General features: G+C 52.0%; 2 protein-coding genes, 3 long non-coding RNA genes and 1 other non-coding gene across 6 annotated transcripts in view; 2 read left to right on the top strand and 4 right to left on the bottom strand.

The window, feature by feature from the left end:
- Positions 1–1,045, bottom strand: LOC115384535 (uncharacterized). Its single transcript, XR_003930891.1, has 4 exons — positions 811–1,045; positions 321–505; positions 163–244; positions 1–32 (listed from the first exon to the last, which is right to left on the bottom strand). It is a non-coding gene; the product is annotated as an uncharacterized LOC115384535 (long non-coding RNA).
- LOC115384537 (uncharacterized) overlaps positions 1–5,431 on the bottom strand; it is a 20,796-nt gene extending 15,365 nt beyond the window's left edge. The window contains exon 1 of the long non-coding RNA XR_003930894.1: positions 5,420–5,431. This is a non-coding gene — a long non-coding RNA (uncharacterized LOC115384537). The remainder of the gene's footprint in view (positions 1–5,419) is intronic.
- ppp1r11 (protein phosphatase 1, regulatory (inhibitor) subunit 11) lies at positions 1,311–3,767 on the top strand. Its single transcript, XM_030086808.1, is given in 4 exon segments — positions 1,311–1,597; positions 1,862–1,970; positions 2,776–2,915; positions 2,917–3,767. Coding segments are annotated over 4 exon segments (372 nt in total). The 5' UTR covers positions 1,311–1,519; the 3' UTR covers positions 2,962–3,767.
- Positions 5,432–10,314: 4,883 nt separating the features above from the next.
- Positions 10,315–12,532, top strand: LOC115384524 (proline-rich proteoglycan 2-like). Its single transcript, XM_030086801.1, has 4 exons — positions 10,315–10,358; positions 10,558–10,875; positions 11,727–12,385; positions 12,429–12,532. The coding sequence occupies exons 1-4, from the start codon at positions 10,315–10,317 to the stop codon at positions 12,530–12,532; spliced, it is 1,125 nt and encodes a 374-aa protein (XP_029942661.1).
- A 1,510-nt stretch (positions 12,533–14,042) lies between these two features.
- On the bottom strand, positions 14,043–15,997 carry LOC115384534 (uncharacterized). The gene is made up of 5 exons (XR_003930890.1): positions 15,757–15,997; positions 14,979–15,115; positions 14,759–14,799; positions 14,403–14,443; positions 14,043–14,202 (listed from the first exon to the last, which is right to left on the bottom strand). It is a non-coding gene; the product is annotated as an uncharacterized LOC115384534 (long non-coding RNA).
- LOC115384540 (small nucleolar RNA SNORD52) lies at positions 14,648–14,715 on the bottom strand. The gene has a single exon (XR_003930895.1). It is a non-coding gene; the product is annotated as a small nucleolar RNA SNORD52 (small nucleolar RNA).
- Positions 15,998–19,287: the final 3,290 nt, after the last annotated feature.

The raw sequence follows: 19,287 nt of genomic DNA, 5'->3' as shown, positions 1-19,287 counted from the left end.
GCTGTAGGCCGGCGGCAGCGGCACGGCGGTGTCTGCACGCACACACACACACACACACACACACACACACACACACACACACACACACACAGACAGGCCAGTGGAGAGGCGGCCGGGCCAGACGCCGGGCCGACGCCAGGCCGGCAGGAGGACGGCGCTCACCTTTCTTAGTCCCGGGCGGAGTGTGAGCCGTGTACGGCGTCCTGGGCTTCTCGCTCCACCTCGCTGCTTTAACCGCAGCCTCCTGGAAACAAAGCAGAGCTGATGGATCCTGGGAGCAGCGATGCCTGCGAGCTGCAGTCACCCTGCCGTCTGCTCACGTTGCGTCCGCTGGACAGGACGGCCTCGTCCCGCTCGCGCCTGCGCCTCTGTTTCTCAGCACGGGGCCGGGAGGAGGAGGAGGAGGAGGAGGAGGAAGGGTTCTCGGGCCTGCTGGAGTAGAGTCTGGCCCTTCTCCTGGTCTGCCTCACGCTGCAGACTGCAGCCCTCCACATCCTCACAAACGCTACAAACAAACACAGTCATGCAAAATAAAGACGGTTCGAGCCGAGTACAACGAAACAGACAGTGAGCGTATCAGCATAATAACAACCACATAAACATCCACAGCTGCAAACACGCGACAGAAGGAGGTCTACAGCTCACATAACAGAGACAATGAGAAAAGAGATAGAAGTGAATGAATGAAAATGTTAATATCGAATACAGGAATAATAATAATAAAACAACTGTGTGTGTGTGTGTGTGTGTGTGTGTGTGTGTGTGTGTGTGTGTGTGTGTGTGTGTGTGTGTGTGTGTGTGTTGACTTACCGTGTTGCACCCTGGTGAGACCTCAGTCATCAGTACGTCCTGTCAAACGGGACAGTGGACATTAAACCCTAATTATAGACAAACAGATTAAAGTGCGTCCCGCCACATTGTCGCGTTAGAGAGAAACTTCGTCTCGGTGAGTTATTCCGCCAAAAGCTGAGTTTTTAGTCAACTCTGAGCCGCGTTTGTGTCATTTTCAGGCTAAATTGGGTCTTGCGGAGACCGGAATCTTTTCTTGAATGGACAGACGGAACAAAAGTGCGTCCCTCCAGAAACACATCCCCCCGCAAACAGAAAATACACTTCCGTTTCCGGGTAAAAAAATAAAACAGTTTTTAAATATTTTCTTCTCCTAAACTGTGACTCTGGGAACACAACTACAAAAATGTACGGCATAATTTATAAACGTGGTTTTCTAGGTTTGGTCTGTGTGTTTGAAAACGCGCAGCCCTCCATTTCTGTTGACGCTGTTGTTTTACTGTGGCAACCTGTCACTTCCGGTGTGACTCTTTCAGATCGTGCTGTTCTCATTTCTCCGCAGACTCGACACACTTTTAATTCCTCGTTCTGCTCTGATTTAGCCACCGTGTGTGGTTTGTAGAACCGGGCCGGTCCTCGGAGGGTTCGGAGGGAGTCGTTCCGCCTCGCGCTGCTCGGATCCGGATCCTTCACGGCAGCTTAGCGGCGTTAGCAGCATTAGCATCCAGACATGGCGGAGGTTCCCGGGACGTCGAGCGAAACGATCACCGAGACGGTCCAGACCAGCACCCCGCCTCCACCCGCTCAGGTAAAACACCCCGCCTCCACCCGCTCAGGACCAGCTGGACCAGGCCCCTGTTGTTGATCAGGACCAGCTGGACCAGGCCCCTGTTGTTGATCAGGACCAGCTGGACCGGGTCCGTGTTGTCGATCAGAACCAGCTGGACCGGGTCCGTGTTGTCGATCAGGACCAGCTGGACCGGGTCCGTGTTGTCGATCAGGACCAGCTGGACCGGGTCCTCGCTGATCAGGCCCTGCTTGAGGACTGAGGATGTCCACTGGTGTCTTTCAGGAGGGACGGAGTCTGACCATCAAGCTGAGGAAAAGGAAGACTGAGAAGAAGGTGGAGTGGTCCAGTGACACCGTGGACAACGAGCACCTGGGGAGGAGGTCCTCCAAGTGTGAGTGACCACACACACACACACACACACACACACACACACACACACACACACACACAGGTAGAAGTGCTGATGACTCTGTCGAGATTGGCTCAGCCCAACTGTAGCTTGTCCGACTGTAGCTCAGCCCGACTGTAGCCCCATCTGACCGTAGCCCCGCCCACCTGTAGCTCGCCCGACTGTAGCCCTGCCAGCCTGTAGCTCGCCCGACTGTAGCTCGTCTGACTGTAGCCCCGCCCGACTGTAGTTCGGTCCGACCATAGCCCTGTCTGACCGTAGCCCATCTGCCTGTAGCCACATCTGCTTGTAGACCCGTCCGCCTGTAGCTCGTCCGCCTGTAGCTTGTCAGACTGTAGCCCCATCCGCCTGTAGCTTGTCAGACTGTAGCCCCATCCGCCTGTAGCTCGTCCGCCTGTAGCTTGTCTGACTGTAGCCCCGTCCGCCTGTAGCTCGTCCGCCTGTAGCTTGTCAGACTGTAGCCCCATCCGCCTGTAGCTTGTCAGACTGTAGCCCCATCCGCCTGTAGCTCGTCCGCCTGTAGCTTGTCTGACTGTAGCCCCGTCTGCCTGTAGCTCGTCCGCCTGTAGCTCGTCCGACTGTAGCCCTGCCTGCCTGTAACTCGCCCGACTGTAGCTCGTCTGACTGTAGCCCCGCCCGACTGTAGTTCGGTCCGACCATAGCCCTGTCTGACCGTAGCCCGTCTACCTGTAGCCACATCTGCTTGTAGCCCCGTCTGACTGTAGCCCCATCCACCTGTAGCCCGTCCGCCTGTAGCTCGTCTGACTGTGTCCGTCTGGCGTTGCAGGCTGCTGTGTGTATGAGAAGCCCCGGCAGTTCGGAGAGTCGTCCTCAGAAAGCGAGGGGGACGAGGACGACGAAGGCTGCGGCAGCGCCCACTGCATCCTGGGCCACGGTCGGAGAGGCGCCGGACAGAGGGGGGGGGGCGGGCGGCACGGCGCCCCCAAACTCTGGGGGCCCACACAGCCACTGAGGAGCCGGCCCCACCACCTTCTCCACCTCCACCTCCACCTCCACCTCCACCTCCACCCATCACAGACCTGCACTCTGCTTTAGCCTCATGCTGTGTCGAGTCAGCAGCCCCCCGCCCTGCCCCCCTGCCCCCACCCCCCCGCCCTGCCCCCCTGCACCGCCCCGCCCCGCCCCGCCCTGCCCCCTGCACCGCCCCGCCCCGCCCCCTCACTGTGGATGACTGAATCGGGCTCCTGGACGTCCTGCTGTCTGAGCGCTGGCTGTATGGCCCGTGCAGAGCCAGAAGCGGTTGTAGAGGGTTTCTGCTGCTCCTAACCCTCAGGGGTCAGAGGTCAGCCAGGAGGTCCTTCCCCTCATCTCCAGGCAGACTGCTGACGCCGCATGTTTCAGGAGAGTTCCTGTCTGGAAGCAGAGCCAGGTCACAGAGTGAGCTGCAGCCCCCCCCCCCCCTGACGGTTCGGGCAGGCTGCAGCTCAGCGCTGTCACCTGGACCTTCCTCCGTTCTGTGCGGCCGCTTTGGACAGGCGCTGGCTCGTTGTTCTCAGGAGACGCCACAGGAAGCTCTGAGCGCCGCGCCGCCGGGGCTCCAGGTCCCGGCGGCGCGGCGTCCTCGCTTCATCAGCGTCACGGCCCCGCCTGTGGGGTCAGAGGTCAGTGGACACATCCCGGCGTGTGTGACCCCTTTAAAGGACGATTCAGGAGGAAGACGCAGGACTGACTGATGACGTGGAGGGAAGCCTCCTGAAGGCTGAGTGATCAGAGGTGTGTGTGTGTGTGTGTGTGTGTGTGTGTGTGTGTGTGTGTGTGGTGTGTGTGTGTGTGTGTGTGTGTGTGTGTGTGTGTGTGTGTGTGTGTGTGTGTGTGTGTGGTGTGTGTGTGTGTGTGTGTGTGTGTGTTGTGTGTGTGTTTGTGTGTGTGTGTGTGTGTGTGTGTGTGTGTGAGAGACTGAGCATGAGCATCCTGCTTTCATCATGTAAATAATCCAGCACAGTGATCTTTTAATTTATTTGCTGCTCGGCGTTTGGCCGTGGCGAGGCGCTGCGGCGGTCCTCTGCTGCTCCCTCCTCCATCGACTCTCTTCCTCCAATCAGAGCTGATAAATGTCTGAATCAATAAAGTTCCTCCACTGCAGGAGAGGTCGGCCCAATGAAGGAGTTCTTTCAGAAGCAGTTCAGAGCGCCCCCTGCAGGAGACTGAAGTAGGTTTGAGGCTGCAGAGCCCAGCTGTAAGCTCACTTCTTCATGCACCCACTGGACAGTGGAGACTGGGAATCGAACCTGCGACCCTCAGCAGTGTTTGAACAGCAGGAAGCAGTGGGCTTTAAAGATGAGAACAGGTGGGGGTGATGTGGATCTGAGCGGTTTTACTCAGGACGGTGAAGGGTAGAAGTGAGTCACCATGTTATTCCTTTACGCTACAGGTTAGCATGCTAAGCAGTTAGCCTCAGCGTGTCCTGGACGGTCAGACCAAACCAGATCGGTCCAGGTGAGGAGAGCTGGAAGCAGTGTGATCCTGAACCCGGTCTAGAATGAGATCCTGAAAATGGTTCCATGGAATTTATTTGCTCAGTAGGTGGACGTCACTGTTGAAGCTCAGGAGTGTTTCCAGAGTAAAGAAAACTCAGTTTTATTGACAAACTGCTGGATGGTGATGACGACCTGAAACTGATAAAACACTGCAGATCTCAATCTCTATTTATGACCTTTCTACCATGAAAAGGCTCAGCCTAAACCCTCGAGCAATGTTTAGTAAAACTTTGACTCTTCCACAGTTTTCTGTCTTCATCAGAAGCTCAGCTGTTCTGCTCCATCTGCCACAGTTGAACATTTAATTTGGTTTAAAACGGTCTCAGACCTCTGAATTCGACAATCCTACACAGGAAACACTGTTTGTCTGCAGTCAGTGTTTTCCTTCACTGACGTATTCTAAACCTCTAAAGTCTGAAGATGTTCCCACAACATCCTGAGCTGCAGTTCCACCCTGAGGCCTGCGGTGGTAATACCAGGGCCTGCCAGCAGGGGGCACACCTGTGGACACATCAGGACTGCAGCTGTTGGAGCTCTGCAGCATGTCTGAAATCAGGGTTGTCCAACATATGGTCCAAAGCCCAGAACCAGCACTGTGGAGGATCCAGTCCAGCTGGTGGACAGAAAGGTTCAAAACGGAGAAAAAGCGAACAGTGTCATTTATCTTGATGTTCAGAAAGTGGTCAGGAAGAGAACCGGGACCAGAACGCTGCTCCTCTTAGCGTTAGCATGAGCGTTAGCATCAAAGAGGTTTATCTTCTGTTCTCAGAACAAAATGATGGGAAAAGTACTGAACACACCTGATCTGACCTTTGACCTGATTCGACCCCACCACCTCAAAGGGTGGCCTGCAGCATTGCATGATGGGAGCTCGGTAACTGAGCACCATGTTCACGGCTGCATCCAGAGTCAGCTTCGTCTCCTGAGCCGGACCGGGTTCTGGGGGTTCTGGGGGCTCTGCGGTTCTGCTGGCTCTGGAACGTCCACACCTTCTGTTCCGGCACTGCTAATGCACATTCTGTATATTCCACTGAGAGCAGGTTTAATGTGAAATAAAGTTTTGAACTGTGATCGAAGCGCTGTCGTCCTGTCTTCACACTGACTCACAGGTTGTCCAACATTAGGCCCACTGACCCAGCCGGGCCTCTGGAGGGTCTGATCACACCTCTATATCAGTGGCGGACCGTGCATTTCACACTAAGGCCTTCAGAACAGGTCCGCCTGAACCAATCCACCTCTCAGTAACTTTTTATGTCTATAAAAATCATCTTATTATACTGACATGCATATAAAGAGTTGTTTCACAGCAGATATACTTCTGCAGCCCAAATAAATGCCTTAACTGAAGTGTACAAGTCTTGTGCTACATCTGTGCACATACAATGAGCATCAACAACTTAATAAAATACCAATATTATTTAGGAAAAGAGCAACATTTTACTCACCAAAATCCTGATTATTTGTAAACAAAATCCATCCTCCTTTCCTTCCTCAAAGAGAGTTCAACTGCTCTGTCGTATAGATGATCCGTGCGTTTCAGTTCCATCAGCAGATCCTTCTCAGTCGCCATCGAAGCCAGGCCTGAAAGTCCAGCTTGCCCTGTGGTATTTCTGGCCTAAGTTTTAATTCACATTAATTTACATCAATTCCTCGTCTTTCCGCCGCTGCCAAACTGTATTTCGCCCATGCAGCTAGCTACAGATGCTGTTTGCTAGCTCTGGCTAGTTGGCTCTCTGACCATCCAATCAGAAGGCCTGGATACGCTGCTGTTACTGTAGGCCTGCGAGAAGGCGCTGAGTCACCAACTCAAAGGGCGAATCCCAATTCTCTGCTTAATCCTCAATCTTACTCCTCATTCCTCAAAATGCGCGCTCCCGTGAAGTTAAGTGGTGTCCCGTTCCTAAACAAGTTGAGGAAAGGAGCGAGACTAAGAGGCGTTATCTCCCTTAATTTTGAGATTCTACCAGACCTACCTTGGAGGTAAGGAGAACCCAGAATGCTTGTTAAATAGTTCGTTTTGCTGTTATTTTATTAATAAAAAAATTTGCATATTACTTTGGCAGTAATTGTATTAAGTTTCTATCACAGATAATATTTACAAAGGCTATTAGAAAGAAATCAAGAAAATTCATTTGAATGCATTTATTAACAAGGTCACACAGCAAAATGTTCAACATTTCTAATGCAGGGCGCGTTACTCACAGTTATAAAGGACGTTGTTATGGATCATTGACCGAAATTATTACAGCTGCTCTTCCACTCCAGCCCCCCCCCCCCCCCCCCCCCCCCCCCCCCCCCCCCCCCCCCGAGCGCGTGTGTGTGCGCTCTCTCTCTCTCTATCTCTCTCCTTCGGACGGTCCAAAGAGGCGTCGCTAGCTGCTGGCCCCCTCCCGACGGTCCAAAAACTGCTCCCCCCTGCGCGCTCCCCCCTGGCCAAACTTTTTTCCCCGCAGGAAACGCTGCACTTCCAGCTTTCTTCTACCCTCTTGCGCAGTGCTGCCCCCTGTGGTCCAAGGACGTAACTGTCTTTAAGGGTTGTCCCATTTCCAAGTGACTTTACATTCCTTAACACTTGTTTTTAGGAGGCACTTCATTTGAGATTGAGGATCAAGGTTGAGGAGTGAGGATTAAGCAGAGAATTGGGATTGGGCCAAAATCTGATTGGTTGAAGCAACTGTTTGACACTTTACTGCGCCATCAGGAACGGACTGAAGGCCTCAGGCAGATTTCTTTGACCCTAGCCACAGACGATGGCAGGAATGTGATTGGTTAAAAACTGTAATATGAAAAAATCAAGTCTGAAAGCAGCACAACCACGGGAAACTATGAAAGGAACCAGAACATACCGTTTGGAATTATTTAATAAGTATTCATGGGCAAAATATAATTTACATCAGTCTAATTCAGATAATCTTTAGGCCAGCAGAGAAGGCCGTGCAGGCCCTGACGGCCCACCACTGCTCTATAGTGACTCTACAGCTCCTCTATAGTGACTCCACAGTCATCTCTATTGAGCAGCTGTAGAGTCACTATACAGCAGCTGTAGAGCCACTATAGAGGAGCTGTAGAGCCACTATAGAGCAGCTGTAGAGCCACTATAGAGCAGCTGTAGAGTCACTATAGAGGAGCTGTAGAGTCACTATAGAGCAGCTGTAGAGCCACTATAGAGCAGCTGTAGAGTCACTATAGAGGAGCTGTAGAGTCACTATAGAGCAGCTGTAGAGTCACTATAGAGCAGCTGTAGAGTCACTATAGAGCAGCTGTAGAGTCACTATAGAGCAGCTGTAGAGCCACTATAGAGCAGCTGTAGAGCCACTATAGAGCAGCTGTAGAGTCACTATAGAGGAGCTGTAGAGTCACTATAGAGCAGCTGTAGAGTCACTATAGAGGAGCTGTAGAGTCACTATAGAGCAGCTGTAGAGCCACTATAGAGCAGCTGTAGAGTCACTATAGAGGAGCTGTAGAGCCACTATAGAGCAGCTGTAGAGTCACTATAGAGCAGCTGTAGAGTCACTATAGAGCAGCTGTAGAGCCACTATAGAGCAGCTGTAGAGCCACTATAGAGCAGCTGTAGAGTCACTATAGAGGAGCTGTAGAGTCACTATAGAGCAGCTGTAGAGCCACTATAGAGCAGCTGTAGAGTCACTATAGAGGAGCTGTAGAGTCACTATAGAGGAGCTGTAGAGTCACTATAGAGGAGCTGTAGAGTCACTATAGAGCAGCTGTAGAGTCACTATAGAGGAGCTGTAGAGTCACTATAGAGCAGCTGTAGAGCCACTATAGAGCAGCTGTAGAGCCACTATAGAGCAGCTGTAGAGTCACTATAGAGGAGCTGTAGAGTCACTATAGAGCAGCTGTAGAGTCACTATAGAGCAGCTGTAGAGCCACTATAGAGCAGCTGTAGAGCCACTATAGAGCAGCTGTAGAGTCACTATAGAGGAGCTGTAGAGTCACTATAGAGCAGCTGTAGAGTCACTATAGAGCAGCTGTAGAGCCACTATAGAGCAGCTGTAGAGTCACTATAGAGCAGCTGTAGAGCCACTATAGAGCAGCTGTAGAGTCACTATAGAGGAGCTGTAGAGTCACTATAGAGCAGCTGTAGAGCCACTATAGAGCAGCTGTAGAGTCACTATAGAGGAGCTGTAGAGTCACTATAGAGCAGCTGTAGAGTCACTATAGAGCAGCTGTAGAGTCACTATAGAGCAGCTGTAGAGCCACTATAGAGCAGCTGTAGAGCCACTATAGAGCAGCTGTAGAGTCACTATAGAGCAGCTGTAGAGTCACTATAGAGCAGCTGTAGAGCCACTATAGAGCAGCTGTAGAGCCACTATAGAGCAGCTGTAGAGTCACTATAGAGGAGCTGTAGAGTCACTATAGAGCAGCTGTAGAGCCACTATAGAGCAGCTGTAGAGTCACTATAGAGGAGCTGTAGAGCCACTATAGAGCAGCTGTAGAGTCACTATAGAGCAGCTGTAGAGTCACTATAGAGCAGCTGTAGAGCCACTATAGAGCAGCTGTAGAGCCACTATAGAGCAGCTGTAGAGTCACTATAGAGGAGCTGTAGAGTCACTATAGAGCAGCTGTAGAGCCACTATAGAGCAGCTGTAGAGTCACTATAGAGCAGCTGTAGAGCCACTATAGAGCAGCTGTAGAGTCACTATAGAGGAGCTGTAGAGTCACTATAGAGCAGCTGTAGAGTCACTATAGAGCAGCTGTAGAGCCACTATAGAGCAGCTGTAGAGCCACTATAGAGCAGCTGTAGAGTCACTATAGAGGAGCTGTAGAGTCACTATAGAGCAGCTGTAGAGTCACTATAGAGCAGCTGTAGAGCCACTATAGAGCAGCTGTAGAGTCACTATAGAGCAGCTGTAGAGCCACTATAGAGCAGCTGTAGAGTCACTATAGAGGAGCTGTAGAGCCACTATAGAGCAGCTGTAGAGCCACTATAGAGCAGCTGTAGAGCCACTATAGAGCAGCTGTAGAGTCACTATAGAGGAGCTGTAGAGTCACTATAGAGCAGCTGTAGAGTCACTATAGAGGAGCTGTAGAGTCACTATAGAGCAGCTGTAGAGCCACCCAGATGTGACTCCACATCTACAGGTTGCAGAGCTCTGAGAAAACAGAAATTTGTTCATGTCTAAAGTCAGACTCAGGAACAGAACATTTGAAATGCAGGTTCTCCTCAGAGTGGAATGAACAGAGACAGAGACGTTTGTTTCCTCCAGAACAGTGTATTGAACAGAGTCGTGGAATAAAAGGCATTAAACCGGCGGGTCTGGATCAGAGCCACACTCTTCCTCCCCGGGACCATTCATTCAGGGCAGAGTGGCGGCGGGGCGGTCCGGTTCCCGTGGCTCTGCTGAAGCAGACGGAGGAACGAGCCGCACACTCGTTACAGTCAGTTCACCACGGACATGGGGGGGGGAGGTTCCTGTGTCTCAGTGAGGCAGAAATGAGCGGTGCGATGGTGCTGCTGGAGGTGGATGAAACTGAGGCTGCAGTCCACAGCAGTGAAAACACACTGAACAATGATCATAAAGCACTGAGCAGAGCAGCAAAGACACACACACACACACACGCACGCACGCACGCACGCACGCACGCACACACGCACACAGGTTATTGCTGTCCATTCTGAAAAGGTGCTGCGGTGCTTCTGAATGGACCGGGTGCTGCCGCCACCTGGACCAGGTTCTGTGGTCTGGGCTGGTTAAATAAATAGAGCTGGTGGAGTTCAGCAGGGAGCTGTCTGCTGGAGCGTCACTCAGGACCACGGTCCAGCACTGACAGTCAGGCTGGAGTGACTGCAAACAGTGTTTTCTCTGTTCATGTGGGGAGATTCACATCTGGACGCCCAGGGCTCCGTGTTCACGTCAGTCCTCTGAATGACCGACGACCAATCAGCTTCACACACTCAGCTCGTAACAGACGTCTCCTCAAGACTTTGGCCAGGGTTCCAGCTGGGTTCCGGCAGGGTTCCGGCTGGGTTCCAGCAGGGTTCCAGCTGGGTTCCAGCTGGGTTCCGGCAGGGTTCCGGCTGGGTTCCGGCAGGGTTCCACAGCCTGCTGAAGCTCCTCCTCTTCCTCACCTCAGGTCAGGACAATCAGTAAAACTTTAACCTTCTTCTTTTCAACAAACAGTCTAGATGAAGCTTTATCTAATGTAACACACACACACACACACACACACACACACACACACACACACACACACACACACACACACACACACACGCACGATGGCACTGAGTGCAGTGGGTACAGTGCTGTAGCGTCCAGCTGGTCCTGGACTCCATGCAGAGCGACGGGTGGAGGAGACCAGCAGGGGGAGTCCGGAGTGGAGCGGTGGGGTAGTGGAGTGCTCTGCAGGCCTGGAGCTGGACTCCTCTCCACCTGCAGGACACACAGGAGAGAGGGGCCAGGTCAACAGGAGAACAGGAGAACAGCTGGTTGGAGAACCTGGACCGGGACCAGGACCAGCAGCAGCTCCCTGAAGAGGCTGAAAGACTTTTCTCAGTGTTTTTGAAAGACGTGGTCTAACTGGCTCCAGGCGACAGGAACACATCGATCCATGGACAGAAGCTGAACGTTCTCGACACAGAGACACTGTTCAGATGAAATCCCTCTCACTGCCTGTTTGTTCTTTCACGAACAGACAGAAAAAAGAAACCGCCAGTTTGTCTCAAACGAGAGGAACAACGAGGAACGTGTGATAAAATACATCTACAGTGTATCTGTGAATCCAGAGAAGCTAAGGAGGACCAGGGGAACGTGACGGGACGGAGGACACAACGTTCCAGCTACAGTAACACTCTGACAGCCGGCCAGCCCTCTGACTCAGAAAGACTGGTCCTGTCCTCAGGAGGAGACATGGGGACAGCCGTCAGTCTGCGGTTCAGCCGGGTTCACGGTCCGTCACGCTGCCTCTGCTCCGGGTTCACCAAGAACACGCTGGACCAGGCCCTCAGGGAGCGGTCCTCCAGAGGGACAGGGACGCTGAGGGTCCACCGGGTTCTGATCAGCTCGCTAAGCGATGGACCGTCCGCCACACGCTGCTCTCAGCCCAGAGACGGCGCTCTATTGATAGACCAGAATGAAGGTCTGACTTTATGGATGACAGGTGGTCCCCTGAACCGGGACTCTGCTGCTGCAGACAGCACAGCGGAAGGTCGAAGGTCAGGGTCGGTCCTGACGGCCGTGTCTTCTCTTTAAATCAAACGCAATAAAAGACTGCAGGGACTCACCTTTCTAATCCGTCTTCCTCTTGTCTTCAGACAGCGGCTGCTCCTCGCCGTCTCTCTCGCCATCAGCCGGGTCCCCATCCCCCCCGTCCCCCCCGTCCCCGTCCACTCCCAGGATCACGCTCTGCCGCACGCTGACGGAGATGACCGCCGCCTGGACGATGCCGTAGATCAGGGCGAACTGCGGCAGGTACTCCTGGACGAGCCAGAGCAGGCCGGCCATGCCCACGGTGGACACCAGGAAGAGCGCCATGCCGTGCAGCCACAGCCGCAGGGGCCCCTGCACCCCCAGCACCTCCAGCACCAGCCTGGCGGGGGGGGACACGGTCCACAGGAAGCCCACCACCAGCAGGTCGAAGAGGTGTCTCAGGAAGTTGAAGCAGATCTCGTAGTGCTCCGGCAGGACGTCCACCGTCCAGCCGCGGGCGAAGAGCCGGAACGGCGACGCCAGCGGCGAGGGCGGCGGCGGCGGCGAGGGGGGAGGCGTCCCGTAGTCCGACCCGTCCCCATCCCACTCTCCCTGCTTCCTCCGTCCCGGTCCCGGTCTGCTCCGGGCCCCGGGGCCACAGGGGGGCCGACGGCAGGTACCGACTCCACCAGCCGGCCCGGCTCACCTCCGCCTGCTGGAGCTTCTCCGGGGCCTCCCAGTACTCCTCCTCGCCCTGACCCCTCCCCCCTCTCCACCCCCCCCACACCCAGGAGGTCCAGGAGCCGTCCCGGCCCCGGGGGGCCCAGGAGCGCAGCCAGCCCCACGCCCGGCCCGCCACGGCCGCCATGGCCGGACGGACGCCGCTTCCTCCGCCTGACGCCGGAGCGCTGGAGGGGGGCTGAAACACTGGTTCTGGGCCAGACACGCCCCGGGAGCGCTGGAGCTCCTCGGCAGACCGGAGGGGGCCCCGGGCCCCTCAGCCCCCCTCAGCCCTGCAGGGACAGACCCTGCAGCCTCCCGCTGCGGCCCTGCATGGCGGCTCCGCTCAGGCCCGGAAAACTTTAAGTTCTGCAGAAAAAGAAGGAGAAAACACACCTCAGTTCACCTTCTCCGCTCCAAACTGCCTCAACATGCTGCCAGCCCCCCTGCCGGGCCCTGCCGGGCCCCCGCCGGGCCCCCAGACCCCCGGACCCCCCTCACCCTGATAGAAAGACAGAGAAGCGGGTTCAACTCTGCTGCTCCGTCCACGTCGACGCCCCCGCCGCTAGCTTCCCCCGGGCTAACTGTCTCCAACTAAGTCCGCACAGCCGCCTCTGGTCCGGAACAGTCCTCAAACTGGACCCGGAACCGGCGGCGAGGACCGGAGGGTCCAGGAAAGTCCGGAACGAGAGGAGAAGAGAGAGAAGAGGGGGAAGAGGAGGAGGAGAGCTGGACCGGACCTGCTAGCTGCTAGCGGCTAGCACCGAGCGGAGCGAAGCGATCTGCTAGCATGAAACCACACACACTCCAACACACACACACTCCAACACACACTGGAACACTCCCACACTTCCGGCTGGGAAGACAGAGGGAGGGAGGGAGAGAAAACACACACACACACACACACACTCGCCATTCCATTGCCCTGCGGAGTGCAGCAGCTGGTCTGTGGAGGTCTCCGTGGTCCAGTCTGGACCACTTCCAGAGAGAAACACCGACAACCGGACAGTCTGAAGGAAACCTGCTGCCGCAGTCCTGGAGGGAGACCCTGCTTCAGCCACACTCCTCAGACCCCTCAGGTCCACTTCCAGACCCCTCTGGCCCCCTCTGGTCTGGACTCCTCAGAACTTCATGAATCACCTGAGAGCAGGATCCTCATCTAAGATGGCAGCTTCAGTATGGTTTCATTTGAAGCAACAGAAAGCATTGAGAGAACCGAGAAAGCCAAGGTAAAAGAAGACGATACTTCAAGGAAAGACTTCTGAGGTAGAACAATAACCAACAGTGTTCCTTAGTGACAGGAAGTGTACTGCTCCATTACCGATATGAACAAACAGGCTCTGGTTTTGCGAGTCCCCCTGTGAGCAGAGCTTCCACTGAAGCCAGCGGTCATGTGATCGTTACTGAGCTCAAACTGGTTCAACAGTCGGCATGGTTTCAGGGTGTAACCGGTCCTGTTCCAACACGCAGAGCTGAACCTGTGGAGCAGGTCTCGCTGTGGCAGGACCTGGAAGTCCCCGTGGTTCACAGCCTCAGGTGGAACCCGAGTCTGACCTTTCACCTTGCAGGGGCCAGAGCTTGGCCGGGTCCCGCCCCGCAGAGAAACCCTTCGGTGTGTTGTGTGTGTCAGCGTTCTGAAAACCATGAAGTCGGATCGTCTGACCTCCAGAGAAAACACGAGCCAGCAGCAGTGTTCGCAAACCTTTATTGATCAGTTTCCTTCAACACACAAACAATGAAGAGTCCAGAGCAGCTGCTGCTTCCTGGGAGCCCCGGATCCCGGACGGACCAGGTCCCATCCCAGGACCCCAAGAACCGGACGTCCACCGGCGACGAGCTCCTTCCCTCCTGAGAACACACACACACTCAGTTCAGCGTGTCCACACACACACTCCCACAGCGGCTGTGCAGTCTGGCGGTCTCAGTGCGCTGCGAGTAAAACTTCAGCTTTGATCAGTAGAACCGAAAAAGCAGATCATCACAGACCGGCTCAGAGCTGCAGAACCTGAGGGGAGAACCCAGGGGAACCGTCACCCAAACGGACTTACAGGTGAGCGCAGATCCCAGCTCCTCCTGGAGTGAGTTCCAGCTGCGGGACAGAGACCAGCGTTAGAACCACACCAGAACCAGGCCCCCGGGGGCTGGACCGTGGCCCGAATCCTGCAGATCAGAGCCCAGCAGGCTCCTCAAGCCGAATCCACCCCAGACCCAGAACCACAACCAGGCGGGGCTGGATAACAGCTGCTCTGCCGTCTGCAGGAAACGAACTCACGGCGCCTCCGGTGGCCGTCTGTGGTCAGTGCACTGTGAAGGAGCTTCATGGCTTCATCAGAGACTCTAGTCTATTGAATCATCATCCCACAATCCCACGGGTCGTCCCGGGGCACAGCCACGCCTCACTCACCTGGACCTGGTCTGCGATGTGCCGTCCACCGGTCCCACCTGCTGGACAGACAAGAGGACAGTGAGGACCGGCTCTGATCCTGCTGGACAGCAGTCAGGAGTGTGTGTGTGTGTTTCAGTGCACTGTGAAGAGCTTCATGGTTTCATCAGAGACTCTAGTCTAGTGAATCATCATCGCAGCACACCGCGTATTCTCACACATCACTCCATGTGTCGCTCACCTTCACTGCCTCAGCCCCGGGCCCCACCACTCCGCCGAGGGGCCCCACCACTCCGCCGAGGGGCCCCACCACTCCGCCGGGTTCCTCCGGGGGCCCTCTCTCCTCCAGGCCCCGGCCTCATGTCCAGCATTGATCACCTGAAACAAGCCCCATTACTCACATTAAAATCTCACCTTCAGTACTATATAGAAACACAGATGTAGGCAGAGATTTACTTTTTCAAATAAACATCCCCAAAACATTCATAAACACACTGCAATTTACTATTAAAAAAACACTTAACTTTTAAATGAAAAAAGAGTCAAGTTAAATCAGAGGAGCCCAGGTGAGTAATATCAGCACTTAAGGTTATATACACCCTCAAAAAATTTACATTTAGGTAAGTTGCTAGTGTTTAAATGCAAAATTCCTCAATGAGGATTAGAATTTTCCTCCTTCGATGAAGCTCTGACAGGTTGATTAAAGTAGAAAAACACTTTTCAGATGCGTGTTTTCTGTAATTACAAAGCTGAAAGCTAGACAAGAATGAGCACTGCTGAACTGGACAATAAACCGGAAGTAGCATTGCTAAGCTCGGCCATGAGGACCTCTGAAGCTGTTTGCCATTTCTTGAGCGCCCCAACTAAAGATGGCGCCTCCGCCGCCCTCTCCTCGTGGTTAACTGCTCGTCTCATCTAATCTACCGTCATCTAATGCTTCGTGGACAGAATTAACATCCATCTCCATAAATTACTTATTGCCTGCAAAAACAAAAACCTGAATTAACTCAAAAACTCACTGCTTATCCTGCAGTGTAGTTGTTCCGCGCTCAGTCAGGGATTCCTGGGAGCGGGAGAGCTGCGTGCCCGGAGCTCGTGCCCGGAGCTCGTGCCCAGCACTGGCGGGTGTGCCGCGGGTCCGCCGCCGCTCCGCCCCGGTGCCCGGTACCGCTCTGCCATCCCGGATCAGCCGAGCGGGTCTCGCTCTGCGGGTTAATGATGACTCGGTGTCTGCGCGTGGAGCAGAAGAGGCTGCAGGAGCGGCTGTCCTCCGTCTTTATACAGGGTCCTTCTCCCAAACATGTTAGAGGTGTCGCGATCTTTGCCTGTCAGAAAATGCTCCTTTTTATTAAATTAAATTAAATTAAATTAAATTAAATTAAATTAAATTAAATTAAATTAAATTAAATTAAATTAAATTAAATTAAATTAAATTAAATTATTCCAAGTTCCAACCACTAACTCCTTCTCCATAAAAGGAGGAGAACAGAAGCAGGTTTCACTTCAGTCAGCCTGACCAAAAAATTGAGGCTCCCAGTGGAACCTCATAACCTGTTCATTTTCAGGAGTTATGCTTTTAGAAACTTCTTCAACCACAAAATTCTACCCACGAGAGATACAATTGAAGGCACACTCCTCAAAGTGGCCACAGAGCCTTCAGTCTTCAGATTTGTCAGTGGAACCTGATTTACAGTTCTCCAGCTTCCATCCTGCAGAGTTCTCTGAGTTCTCCTCTGGTCTGAACCAGCAGTGTTGAAGCTCTTCAGACCCTCTGCAGCAGCTCCATGAAGCTGTCACTCAGTTAACTGTAGATAAACATTTTGCTTCCATAATTTTATTTTATTTTCCTACCACACTGAATTTCATAAATGGCCTATTCTCGGGTTAAGACATCAAAATAAAGTGAAACAGCGGAAACAACAGAACAGCTGGAACAGCTGCCAAACAAATGATAAATCAATCCTACTCAAAAATAATAATACTAATCAGTGGTGTCGTTAGGCCAATTTTAGTGGGCTGAAGCCCCTCTAAAACTTTAAGCTTTCTCAAGCTCTTGTTTTACTAAGCTTAAGCTTAATAAGTTGTTTTATTAAGCTTAAGCTTAATATCACATTAGGAGAAGATCGTGGACAGGTGGATGGAAGATGGATATAGGAACGTTTATCAGTAAAGTATTGATCACTGCTGGCAGTAACAGCCAGTTAGCTCCGAGACCCATTTCAAAATAAAAGTGGAGCAGTATGGAACACAGCTCACTGCATGTAATACATTATATATTACTGCATTTCATAAATTATATATTACTTTCATAAATACTATGAAGTATGATTACTGTGTACTTTTCCTCTAATTTGTTGCCAAAGTTCATTAGACATAGAAACACAAGCCATTGTTACCTGACTTTGAAGTCTAGTAAAATCCTGTTTTTCAATAAGTAGTAAATGAATTCAGTACTGCTGTACATTACAAATTACTTGCACAAGTACTATGAAGTACTTTTCCTGTGTACTTTTCCTGTAATTCATTGACAAAGTTCCCATTTGATGTGAATAAAAGCCATTGTCGCCTGAATTTGAAGTGCAATAAAATCCTTTTTCCAATTAGTAGTCCAAAATATTAATACTGTTGCACTCAATACATTACATATTACTTGTGCAATGACTATGAAGTACTTTTACTGTGTACTTTTCCTGTAATTCATTGCCAAAGTTCCCTGTTGGTGTGAATAAAAGCTAATTTCGCCTGACTTTGAAGTGCATTAAAATCCTTTTTTTCAATAAGTAGTCCACAAAATCAGTACAGCTGGACTTAATACATTACAAATTACTTGCACAAGTACTATGAAGTACTATCACTGTGTAGTTTTCCTGGAATTTATTACCAAAGTTCCCTGTTGTTGTAAATAAAAGCCAATTTTGCCTGACTTTGAAGTGCAATAAATCCTTTTTTTCCATAAGTAGTCCACGAAATCAGTACTGCTGTACTTAATACGTTACATATTACTTGTGCAATGACTATGAAGTACTTTTACTGTGTAGTTTTCCTGTAATTTTTTGCCGAAGTGCCCTGTTGTTGCAAATAAAGCCATTGTCACCTGACTTTGAAGTGCAATAAAATCCTTTTTTTCAATAAGTAGTCCTCGAAATCAGTACTGCTGTACTTCATACATTACAAATTACTCCCACAAGTACTTTGAAGTACTTTTATTGTGTACTTTTCCTATAATTCATCGACAAAGTTCCCTGTTGTTGTAACAAATGACAAAATGACGTCAACGTTCTCGCACCGCCTCCTAGCCGAACAAATTTCGGCAGCCTTGCGCCCTCCTCCTGTAAGAACTTTAGGTGCGTTGGACGTGAGAAAGCCAGAGGCAGACTTTTAAGACTTTTGAGGCGCCCCGCCCAGATTTGGCCCGGCGTCACTGATACGTAGGACCTACGTAGGGCATCGAAAACTCACAAGACCCAAACGAGATCGGCCACAGAGGAGCCGCTGTGAGCTGCTGGAGAGCAACTCACCGCTGCCTGGCCCACCGCTCTGGTTCAGACAGGCCGGGGACTGGACCCCAGCCCTCTCCTCATCAATGATAACACGCTTCATTTGCATAAATACACCCCCCCCCCCCCCCCCACCGTGGGAGTCATGAGAAACACAAACATGGAGAACCACGGGGTTGTCCGAGTTGGAGGCAGACTGATAACTCCGCCCCACGGCTGCGCCGTCTGCTTCGTCTGGCTCCGCCTACCTCTGGCTTTGCCATCATGAACGCACCTTTTGTTCTCGTTCTTGTGGAGGATGTAGGGGCCTTGAGGTTGTCCTCACGCTCTCCTCTGTTCAGTCTCTGGACTCTGGTTCCTGATCACCAGGTTCAGGTTCTGCTTTATCTCGGTGGCTTCACGGCTTCATCTGCTCCCAGCTGAAGTTCTCCTCACATCTTGTTCTTCTGTCTCTGTTCTCAGTGGAACCAAACTCCAGATAAAGGTCATGACCTTTCCTCATCCTGCTGGTTCAGACTCAGAACCACTTGATGAAGAGGCTGATGTAGTTTTATGGTCACTGTATAGAAACTCTGAGTAGAGGCAGGAGCTGTGAGTGATGTGAGTATTGATCACAGATTTAGTGATCCATATCAATCAGGTCAGGGTTTTCATTGGTCCATAGCTGTGGGAGCAATGGCTTAGTTTATTGGTGCATTGCTACCTGCATGTAGACATACACTGTTTTTGTTTTTTTTTTGTTTTGTTTTACTGATACAGCAGGGTTTTTAATTTACTATCAGTTTATCTGATATTTTGATATTTTTTCATGGACCTTGTAATGGAAATTTTATGTATTTGATGCAAGTGATGGTTATCAACTTTAAGTAGACTCCTTAGCAGACGGCCCCCTGGACTCCTGACACCAAGAAACCCAAATGGGGGTTCTCTCCTGTTTGTCCTGTTGCATTTTAAGCAGATGTGTCTCCCCCTGACCAGGTGTAATCTCCAAGTGGTATCTGTGGTCTGTATGCTGTTCTTCTCTGATGCATCGGCAGCCACAGGGGGTTGAAG

The sequence above is a fragment of the Salarias fasciatus genome, unplaced genomic scaffold, assembly GCF_902148845.1.
Source record: "Salarias fasciatus unplaced genomic scaffold, fSalaFa1.1, whole genome shotgun sequence".
NCBI classification, from domain to species: Eukaryota; Metazoa; Chordata; class Actinopteri; order Blenniiformes; family Blenniidae; genus Salarias; species Salarias fasciatus.
Note: the sequence above shows the minus strand (reverse complement) of the source record. Positions and strands in the feature narration are given on the sequence as shown.

What these genes read in the sequence shown, in the direction of transcription:
- LOC115384524 (XM_030086801.1), top strand. Translation starts at nt 10,315, where the DNA reads ATGTGGGGAGATTCACATCTGGACGCCCAGGGCTCCGTGTTCAC. An exon ending in GCCCAGGGCTCCGTGTTCAC is followed by an intron (nt 10,359 to 10,557) that starts GTCAGTCCTCTG and finishes AGCCTGCTGAAG; the next exon opens with CTCCTCCTCTTCCTCACCTC. An exon ending in CCTGGAGCTGGACTCCTCTC is followed by an intron (nt 10,876 to 11,726) that starts CACCTGCAGGAC and finishes ACTGCAGGGACT; the next exon opens with CACCTTTCTAATCCGTCTTC.